Source organism: Triticum dicoccoides, chromosome 7A (assembly GCF_002162155.2).
Source record: "Triticum dicoccoides isolate Atlit2015 ecotype Zavitan chromosome 7A, WEW_v2.0, whole genome shotgun sequence".
NCBI classification, from domain to species: domain Eukaryota; kingdom Viridiplantae; phylum Streptophyta; class Magnoliopsida; order Poales; family Poaceae; genus Triticum; species Triticum dicoccoides.
The window spans coordinates 742,582,776-742,594,049 of record NC_041392.1 but is presented as its reverse complement, the minus strand read 5'-3'; the positions used below and the strand labels follow the sequence as shown (position 1 = coordinate 742,594,049).

The window sequence follows — 11,274 nt, the reverse complement described above, 5'->3', positions numbered from 1 at the left end:
GCAAAAAACAAAAGAATATAAATAATGCAGAAAACAAAACAAAAAATCTAGAAAAAAAATACTTATATTAACAATAAGTATTTTGTTATAAGTAGAAACAAAATAAAATAAATAAAGCAACAAAGAAAACAAAAATAGTGTTTTCAAATTTGAAAAGTAATGGCATTAACAAAAAGTTTATAATTTTTCTAAAACTAGAAGCATAAAGAATTAAAAAATAAAGCAAAAAACAAAAAAATAATAATGCAGAAAACAAAACAAAAAAACTGGAAAAAAAATAGCAACAATAAGTATTTTGTTGTAAGTAGAAACAAAATAAAATAAATAAAGCAATAAAATAATTGTATGGTTTTAATGAGGGTATGCTTGTCACCATGGATCTTGGTGATCCTGAAATCGAGCAAGACAATATGGACATTTGGGTCCTTGTTGATACTCCTCCAGTTCTACCGCTATGTGAGTTTCTCAAACATAGTTAATTATTAAATAATTTATATTGTTCATTTCAAAATAGTTGACAACTTATTTCCATTGACAGCTTATTTTGAAGTATCAAAGAATGTGCAGAAGGTGGTAGATAGAACTTACTACACCGATGGCTCTGAGTTAACTTACAAGGAGAAAACTCATCTGGTTGGATTTTGTAATGATCTTGAGAATTACAATATCTACAATCGAACTCCTCAACATTATGGTCAATACGTGCCACTAGGGTTGAACTACGGTAACTACCATGGAGATACCCTGGTAAGATTTTTTACTATTACGACATCCGTGCATCTTTTTGCATACTTCTAAAACTAGTACATCATTGCTAACTACGAAGTTATTACTATGTTTTTCAACAGAGAATCCCAGAGGATTGTGTGCCTCATTTGATGTATCAGAATGGCGGCAGCCTTCATGTTTTGAACATATATCCAGGTCATCCTACGAATCTCAACTGTCCATACCGGATTTCTAAAAGAAGTGGAGACATGACAATCAAAGAATGGAAAAAATGTATGGACAGTCGTAAGGAGCTTCTTGGAAGCAAAAGGAAGCGAGGCGCAAGAATTGGAGACAAGATGATCTCCATTCTTCATAATGGAGAGTCAGGGTCTATATTGTTTTATGCTATTTTACCTTAAGTGTGTTTAGGTCCTACCTGATACTGATGATCATGTGCTAAGAACAATTATGTAGGGTTGGGTTCGATGACTATGAGGATGATGATCGTATGACTTATTATTAATAACGAGTAGAAGTTGTATGATGATGCTTGATTAGTAGGACTTATTATTATATATGATGATGTATGATGCAAGCATGCATGAGTTATTATATATCTGCGGGTAAAATGAACATAGCAGTAGCGTTGGTAAACCAAGGATGAAGATATAAGAAAGGACACTTCTCTCTATTAGGTAGCTAATAACAACCTAAAAATAACCCCCTAAACCCCTAAAACAGACACTTTTTTTAAAAAAAAAGAAAAACCTCAGCTCCAGCCAGCTGCTGACGCGTGGAAACCTTTTGGTCCCGGTTTATGTCTTGAACCGGGACCAAAGACCCCCCTACCTGGGCTGCCGGCAGCGGCCACGTGGAGCCCCATCTGTCCCGGTTCTGGTTTGAACCGGGACTAAAGGGGGAAGGTATTAGTAACGACCCTTTAGTCCCGGTTCATGAACCGGGACAATAGGCCCGTTTTCTACTAGTGTAAGCTCGGCACGCTTTGCAGAAAGCGATCCAGTGTTTAAATAGTTGCCATCATTTTGAGATCGCATCGGTTGATTAATAAAGATCTCACGTTATTGAACTGTGGGAATTTATCTGAAATCGTTTGTAGGTCTACCTAAAACAGAAAAATAATATACTACTATTAATACTCAGAGACAGAACTTCGAAATGGTGTAATTTGATATATCAAATTTCACAATATTTGTCTCATTTGTATTGAACGATGGAAACAAAAAGATTATATTAAGAAATAAACATATTTTAATATTTTACAGATGTTTATGGTAGTGTAATATCATTCAATAAAGGACAATAATTGATCGAGCAAATTACTACCCTTAACATGATAAGATTTTTTTCTGATTAAATAAGTATATGGATACATTTTTTGTAATGCAGCAGTACCTTGCTAGAACACAACATTAACGGAAAATTAACCTAGGTGTGAGATAAATCAAGGCAATATGTGAAGAAATGAAGCAACATATATAGAACTAGTTGAGCAACGACATGAACACAAACCAACTAGTGGAATGGCATGGTGGGCCGTGAAAAATAAATAGAATGAGAGACTTACCATCATGTTGAAACCAAACAATTCTAGATGCGGTATGTTAAATATCCTGTATAAGTTGTCCAAAAAGCTAGCCTTTGTCTGGTACCATGATGTCACACATAGTGATGCCTTGACGAAGGAAGGTGTGTGTGTTACATATATACCATCAGGCCAGCCGCTAGTTGACAAAGAAGTACGCAAAGACGTTAGCCTTGGAGCAACGACCACAATTCCATCGGAAAATCCGTGATGGCCTACACAGTCATCAATTGTGAGGTGTGTTAGGCTTCCGGACGCAATGTCGCCAATGCGATAGAAGCACTTAACGAGACTCAGATGCTCAAGCACAGGGTACCCGCAACGGAGCTGCTCTGCAAAGCTATCGTCCAATTGTACACCATGAAGGAGCAGCGTTGTTAGGCGATATGAATTGGATCCCAGATCGGGGAGGAACCATTTTCCCCAACCCCAACTTGAGTCCATGTGAATGTCGATCACCGTGGGGCTGCGCTGGACGCCCCTGCTGATCCATCTGGAGCACGCCTGCCTGTCATCATAGTTTACAGACGGGACATGTATCCGGAGCCTGTCCAATGATGGGGCGCTGTGAAGCAGCAAGAGCTTGTCGCTGAACTCCTCGAACGGCCGCCACTCCTTGGCTCATACCTTCTCGATCGGCTTTGACAGCGGCGGGCTTGACGGCGGAACACTGTGAAGTCGATGTCGAGGCAGGGCACGGAGCTCCAGATGTGCCTCCACCTCCGCGAGAGCACGCTTGATCGGACCACCTGCCGGGACTCGAGGAAGGAGAGGATGCTCTTGATGAGGCAGTCGGGCAGGTCGCTTAGCCGGTCATCTTGGGCGGCGCAGATCCGCTTGCCTGTGTGGATCCATTGATTGATTTTCGAGAGCCTCTATGGCGGCATGAATCCGCTTGCTGAAGGGCTCCACGGATCGATCCATCTCTTCTCCGGCCGGGATCTCGTCGGATTTCTCGCAGCCTGCGGGTGGAGCCGTTTGCCGACGACGTAGACCCTAGCTAGGGCTAGGGCGAAAGGAGAGGCAGTCCTGCGATTTGGACGCCATAATGTACGCTTCGCCGATTCGTATGACAGCGATTTAGTTTAGGCCACCTAACCATCTGACACATGATTAGCCACGTGGAGTAATATTCTCAGCTGTTCAGTTTCGTCACGTTTCCCTTGAAAAATGTAACTTTTTTTCCTTGCAACGATCGATCTAACTGTCACAAAATCTCAAATCTCAAATGCATGCTACGGAACGATGGGGAATGATTCAACCATGTCGGTCGTTAGAGCATCTACAGCAGCCGGGCGCCGCAAACTCCCCTCAAACGCCCGGGTGGACAGCCCGATAACTTACCAATCAAAAAAAGATGACCAAGATGGACACCTCAAACCGGCCACAAACGCCCGGCTGACCAACACCCTTTATATATCTAACCTAAATATAGAACATATATGGGGTGGACTGGGAATGACCGAGCGCGTCCGCCACGTCAGACCAGGCCTACGCTGGCCCACCTGACCCATATATATTCGTCCCCAACCGTGTCATGGTGAACGTCGCCGGTTCCTCATAAGATGGATCCATCATCCATCTCACATCCAACGGCAACGTGAAGGTTCTGGACTCCGATGAGGAAGAGTAGGGCATGGAAGACGGTGGCGCCTTGAATCCGATGAGCCGGTGTGTGTTCCATGTCCTACTCTACCTAGCCGGCGACTAGAGCAATAATTCGAGTGGCGCAGCCGGCCGCCGGACATGTGTACGGCGGAGTCGGACGAGCTCCGCTAGGTTTTATGTTGCATGTAATAGTATGGTTTTGAAGTTTTTAATTAAGGTATCTGGTTGTGGAGGAGATTAATTAAGGACTAATCAGTCACTCTCTGCGGATGTCCCCAGGCGTGTGACGTGTCAGTGGGTGTTTGAGGGGTCGAATTTGCTATGCCCTGTCTTCATCTGTTGACATGCATAAGTGAACGTCCTATGGCATGTCTAGGAGGCCACATGAATCCACCACCAAAAGGCTATATATACAGAAATGGGTAATGTACGATATCAATTTTCAGACTTTTGCTACGTACAGATTCAGTACAGAGTTAACCACCAATCGGCGTTAAACTTTACTTACCTATTTCCAAACCAACGTGAAGTTGCCTGCAACATTTCGGGAGTGACGTTAAAAAAGGACATTATTTCCGGAGTGGGCGACATCAACTCGGCACGATCACGACCTGCAAATCTCGCAATTAGCTGTCTTGTTCTCTTCCCTTTGATCACAATCTGCGGATCTGGCAATGAGCTGTCTCCTGGTGTTGATTGACTTTTGGAAGGAAGGCGACACACACACACACACACACACAGAGAGAGAGAGAGAGAGAGAGAGAGAGAGAGAGAGAGAGAGAGAGAGAAAGAGAAAGAAGTGGCGAGAGACATGGGGGAGGTGATCGCGATCCACAGCCTTGAGGAGTTGGCTACCGTCAGCAGAAACAAGTTGGTACGTACAAACCTGCTGATTTCTTTCTTCTCCATTTCTTGTGTCCCCTTCACTGCTTAGAGTATGGGATTCGTTTAGGCGCATGTATGTTGTCTTTGTCTAGCTTCTGCTTAACCGAGTCTCTATGTTTATTGGTGGATACATGCTTAGCGGCTCTTGTTGCGCGTTGTTTGCTTTCTTATTAGTACTTGTTCATCTTCCATTGCTTTCCTCAAGATTTGCTATTTTGTTGTAATCACGCATCTCCTAGTTGGTACGTAGTGCAAAAAATCACAAAATTCATACACGGAGGTCACAAAAGTCCATCAGCGTTTGTTTAAGATTGGACATATTGACCAAATCTTTTAGTAACTGCAAAATTCATATTTACCCGTTTCTTCTTGTAAATGACCGACACTTCTCCATATCGACACATATGAATTTTGTAGTCACTGCCAAAGAAATAGCAATAGTGTAAATGAGCGACGCTTTTTGACATTTCTGTCAAATTCATATTGACCTGTTCCTTCTTGCAACAGGTGGTGGTTTACTTCAGTGCAACATGGTCCGAGCCATGCCGCCTCATTTCTCCAGTCTTCCATGACCTTGCCAAGAAGCTTACAAATGTTACTTTCCTAGAGGTTGATGTTGATGAAATCAAGGTAATGACACTGTTTACAGAATACCGTCTGCGCAGATTATTATTTATCGTGCTAACAAAATATCTACGTGACAAATAGTTACTTTCTCTCAAATTCAATGTTTCGATCATGCCGACGTTCGTGTTTGTTAAGGAACGAGTGCTCGTGGACCAGGTTTCCAGAGCTTCGAAGGATGAGCTGGAAAACAAGATTGAGAAACACATGATTGCGTAGTGGGATAGGGTTCGCCGGAATAAAATTGTCCTTCAACCCTAAACTAGATGGATATGCACGTTTTGCTGCACCGAGAATCGATACGATAATTGCACTAGAGATTTTGCTGTGATGATCTATTTATTACATACCAAAGTGTTGGAGCTTCATCGGTCTACCAAAGTTATTTCTTGAACAGAACATGCTGGAATTTAATCTATTTTTCGGCCAGTCCAATAGCATTTTCAGAATTTCTAATGAATCCTATAGGCCCACTCAGCCCATTAATGCAAGGCAAGAGGTGGGACACAAATTTAGTCTCATACTGCTCACGTAGTGGGAGTTGGACCTTCTTATAAGGGAACTTGTTTCTCCACGTGTATGAGGATGAGAACAAGAGAGACATTCACGCGCGCTCCTCCCCCGCCGCCACCCACGCCTCGTCACGACGTGCCACGGCGTCGTTGTCTAAATTTTTGCCACACACGACTGGTATACGAAAGGTCACTACCTTTTTCTCTAGTGGAGATTGAATACGAACGCTGCACTCTTCGACTGCTGCATGCTCGTTTTGTCTCCCTCTTTTGCTTCACCTCCCGTCGCTGCCTGTTCGCCTACTTCTCATGTGCCTATAAAAGAGAGGTCACTCCTCTCCAGAGAGACACATCAGATAGTCCCTTCCACCACCGAGTTCCATACCACTGCGCTACTGCAAGGTTCTTCCCCACCCTGGCTTGTGGCGTGCACCGTAGGTCGGGACAATAGGCCTCCGAAAATCCACCTCTTTGAGTCTTGTACAGAAGAAGGGTGATAATGTTTTTGGGGAGCGCTCTGCGCGACTATTGACTTCTTCATCACGGACGCTACGGACGCCAACAAACACTTCCCCAACGACGACTTCTTCCCCGACGCCGACAACCTCTTCGACGACTTCGACGACAACGTCAACACCAACCCCACTGCTTGGCGTCAACGCCAACGTCAACACCAACCCCGACATCAATGGCAACGTCAACGTCGGATATATGAGTGATGAATGCTTACGTGGATTAAGTGGTATGCTTCTGGGTATATAGTTATGTAGCTAGTTATTTTAACCTTGCATTCCTTCTCTGCCATCTTTTTCTGTTTCTTTGAAGAGGAGGTAATACACGGTGTACAGAGGTAGGTGTCCAGGAGTCTAGGATTCATGGTGCGCATTCAATGAACAAGTGCTTAATTACCCAGGCAGCTCCCACGACTAGTTCAATAGTAGAGAGGAGGCAGAGAATCATTACAATCAGTATGTGCCTGACCAGAAGAGAAACACTGAATTAGGCAATGGTGCAAGCCAGAAACGGCTTATCGGGTTGAGTGGATTGAAGAACTTGATATTTCTCTTTCGATTTGTCCTAGTTGTGGTGTTTCTTTTACCATGTGGCCGCATGTAGACATGCAATGACCACTTTGTTGCTTAGTAAGTAGGCACTTGTGCTAGAGAACCACTTTGTGACTTCACATGAAGCTTGTGTGAACTATTTATATAATGCTTATGTGAGTTTTTTGTTAAGCTTGGGTGGACCATATAAAAGCCCTTTCTGAGTTTGTTGGACCTCATATGAAGCTTGTGTGTTGTATATCTGTTTTTTGATGCAGGGATTGATGAAAGAGAGGCAGAAACAATAATGGCAACGAATCTTTACCGACAAAAGCACTCGGAAGACCTACCTTTACCGAGAGCGATGCTCGCAAAGAAGCATGCGCTGGCAATTGGATGTGGCTTTGCCGAGAGCTATGCTCGGTAAGTAGTAGTTGATGAACTGGTCTATTACAGTCAGGCCTAGTGAGACACTCGGTAAAGTATCCCACTTTGCTGACTGTAAGTTCTCTCGGCAAAGATCAGACGGAACCAACAGCCATGAAGTCACTTTATATTGCCGAGACGCACTCTGTCCTACGCTTTGGCTCTTGGCAAAGTGTTGTTTTCCTGAGAAGTCTACGCCAGGTGGTCTTTGCCGAGAACAATTCTCAGCAAAGCCTTTGTCGTGTGTTTTTGGCCCTTTGCCGAGTGTTTCTAGTACTCGCGTAGGGTTTGATTCCAGTGTGACCATAACTACCATGCAATGAACTTCGAGAAGAGCCGTAAGATTTCAGAAACTTATAACAAGTTTCGAAATAATAAGGAACCAATGTATAATTGATCTGACTAAATTTAGCTAAAGCGTTCTAATCACTGGAAAAAAAATAACGTGTTGTAGCATCGCTAATAGCAAGCTATAACGTGTAGAGAATTGTCTCGCTAAATAAATCAGTGTACAGTGTCTCGCTAATGGTACGATATAGCGTGCTATAGCATGCTAATCGCGTATTTTAAGGGGTGGCACTCTTTTGCATAGCGCGCTATTTTTTTTCCTTGGTTTCAACAAAAATTGAAATCAAGTTGTATATGTGTGTAATTTGAACACAATGCAGCGTATGTATGCTGTGAGAAAATGCCACCTGGACACCACGGAAACGCTACTGCTGATGGTAATGTCCCCATCAGGATCCCCTTATAGTGCAAGTCTATCATGAACGGTTGCATCAAGTGAGGTTTCTTTCGGTCGTTGCTTGAAACGTTCCAGCAAAATAACACCTAGAAAGCACAAGCATAAGCATGATGTTCCGAAAAGAGATTACTGCACCATGCATGTGCCGGAAGATAATGCAGAGGCCGGGGTATCACCCCTTTTCCAAAAAAAAAAATGTGCCGGAAGATACTGAGCAAATTAAAGGCCAATATGCCTGCAAAAAAACAATTAAAGGCCAATATCCAGAAGGAGCAAATGCTACAACATCCATGCACTGATGCAGATGAGGTAAGATTTGCAATAGTATTTTTGTATAATAGTATTTCTGGATCAGCAAAACTGTCCTCTTCTATGAATTCATATTTTTGATTCAAATCTTGTCCCCTTGGGAGCATAAATTCAGAGCGCTGTGATTCCCCTATGACGTATTGATAATGGTACACAAACCAAATCAACAAAGAAGTAGAGACTAGTGGTTCCAACATCTTCAGGCTGACGAGCAAATCCTGCACACCATCGACCCTCGCGTCAGCAATCCAGGAACGCGAGATCAAGCGAGGAGAAGGGAGGGGAGACGAGAAGGGATGCGCCAATTATTTGTGGGCTTTGGTGTGTGCTCGAGGCCCAATCTGCGTCGCATTCCATCTCTGAGGGCAGAGAGCCCGGAGAAACTAATGGCCGAGTCGGCCATTGGCTTCGTGCTTGGCAACGTGAGCACCCTTGCCGTCCAGGAGACCACATTCCTATGCGGCGTCTGTTGGAACTAAACACGACATGTGCGTGTGTCCGTGTAGGTTTCGTATTCATCACCTAGTAGGATTAGGAGTAGTAACCGAGTAGGTTAGCTAGCCAATCTTGCTACTAAGCCCCTTGTAAACACAACAGAAAAGCAATACAAAGTTATGACAGGCTCGACACGAGCCTGTAGCCATCCAAATCGAGTCAAAGTATTCACGTACCTTTGATTGATTGTATAAGTACTGCGTTGGTGTCCCGGACGGCTAAAAGTACTAGTCCATCACGTCCAGGAAAGATCAATCAAGGACAAGGCTAGCTTTGTACTACGGTTCCACTCGGCGTAAAGTAAATCATCGAGTTCGTCAGCGAGCTTCGTTCGTCGTCGGTCGTCTCCAGTCGTTGGAAAGTACTCGACGTCGAGTCAGGGCCAACAATTGGTATCAGAGCTAGGTTGATCTTCTAGTAACAAAGGGTCATGTCGGACGACGAGAAGAGCAAACAGCTGGCGGAGTACTCTGGTGCGGCTAAAGTATTGTTGCTCTGGTGAGTTCATCGTACCCACGGTTTGATCGCGAGAACTTTAGGGTCTGGAAGGCCCTCATGGAGTGTGGTCTCCGCGCCAACGAGCTATGGGTTGAGGTCGATCCAGGAGGCGACGCGTTCAAGAAGGAGGGAGCCGAGCACCGGAAGGATCGGCACGCGGCGGGTTGGCGATTTACTCCAGCACCTAATCGCCAAAGCAACGGCGAAGGAGGTGTGGGATACGTTGAAGCTCATGTTCGAGGGACATACCCGTGTCAAGCAAGCTAATCTCCAAACTCTCCTAAGGAACTACGAGACTTTGGTCATGGGCGACGATGAGTCCGTGGACATGTTCGCTTCACGGGTGGCTACTCGGCGTAGGGTTTGATTCCAGTAGTGACCATAACTACCATGCAATGAACTTCGAGAAGAGCCGTAAGATTTCAAAAAATTATAGCAAGTTTCAGAAGAAGAAGGAACCAATGTATAATTGATCTGACTAAATTTAGCTAAAGCGTTCTAATCACTGGAAAAAAATAACACGTTGTAGCATCGCTAATAGCAGGCTATAACGTGTAGAGAATTGTCTCGCAAAATAAATCAGTGTACAATATCTCGCTAATAGTACGATATAGCGTGCTATAGCATGCTAATAGCGTATTTTAAGGGGCGGCACTCTTTTGCATAGCGTGCAATTTTTTTCCTTGGTTTCAACAAAAATTGAAATCAAGTTGTATATGTGTGTAATTTGAACACAATGCAGCGCGTATGTACACTTTGAGAAAATGCCACCTGAACACCTCGGAATCAGTACTGCCGATGGTAATATCCCCATCAGGATCCCCTTATAGTGCAAGTATATCATGAACGGTTGCATCAAGTGAGGTTTCTTTCGGTCGTTCCTTGAAACGTTCCAGCAAAACAACACCTAGAAAGCACAAGCATAAGCATGTTGTTCAGAAAAGAGATTACTACACCATGCATGTGCCGGAAGATAATGAGCAAATTAAACGCCAGTATTCAGAAGGAGCAAATGCTACAACATACATGCACTGATGCAGATGTGGTAAGACTTGCAATAATATTTCTGTATAATAGTATTTCTGGATCAGCAAAACTGTCCTCTTCTATGAATTCATATTTCGGAATTGCCTCACATACGATGAAAGCTCGTCCGATTTGGTACGATAGTGCAATCCACCGTGAACCCACCTTGAGCCAGCGTTGATCAACGGTGGCCCTGCTACTTCGTACAGAAATCATACAAATACTGTCGTACGTGTAGCAACGCTCTTCATATTTTTCCTTTCAAATCGTGTCCCCTTGGGAGCATAAATTCAGAGCGTTGTGATCCCCCTATAACATATGTTGAATCATATATGGGCTTTCGGCCCATATGAACAATAATTCCTGGTTAATCTTGAAGCCCATGTAGGATATGACAGGTGGTGCGAAGTTTAGTACCAACTTGCAAGTTGAGAAGAGTTGAGACCACTTTATAAGGGCTGTTCTAGCACTTATCATTGGGAGTTTGGGAAGATGAGTGGTACACGTGCGCTTCTTCTCCGCCGCATGAGAAAAGAGGGGAGGGGAGACGAGAAGGGATGGGCCTATTATTTGTGGGCTTTAGTGTGTACTCGAGGCCCAATCTGCGTCGCTCTCACGAGACCATGAGGCCCACCACGAGAAGGCCATGGCCAATCCTCGGAAAGGTTGCTGCATGCAGATGGGAAACATTTCCCGCCGGACGACCGGCCGAGCGCTCGGCCGGTCGCCCCTCGCTCGCTCGCTCTATCACGTGGGAACAGGCACATGCGTTCTGTGGGCCTCAAGCGA

At 44.3% G+C, this 11,274-nt stretch overlaps 1 protein-coding gene across 1 annotated transcript; it reads left to right on the top strand.

Annotated features, from left to right (window-relative positions):
* The first annotated feature begins 4,733 nt into the window (after window positions 1-4,733).
* LOC119327488 (thioredoxin H5-like) lies at window positions 4,734-5,650 on the top strand. Its single transcript, XM_037600589.1, has 3 exons — window positions 4,734-4,796; window positions 5,315-5,437; window positions 5,516-5,650. Exons 1-3 carry the CDS (start codon window positions 4,734-4,736, stop codon window positions 5,648-5,650), a joined length of 321 nt encoding a protein of 106 aa, XP_037456486.1.
* Window positions 5,651-11,274: the final 5,624 nt, after the last annotated feature.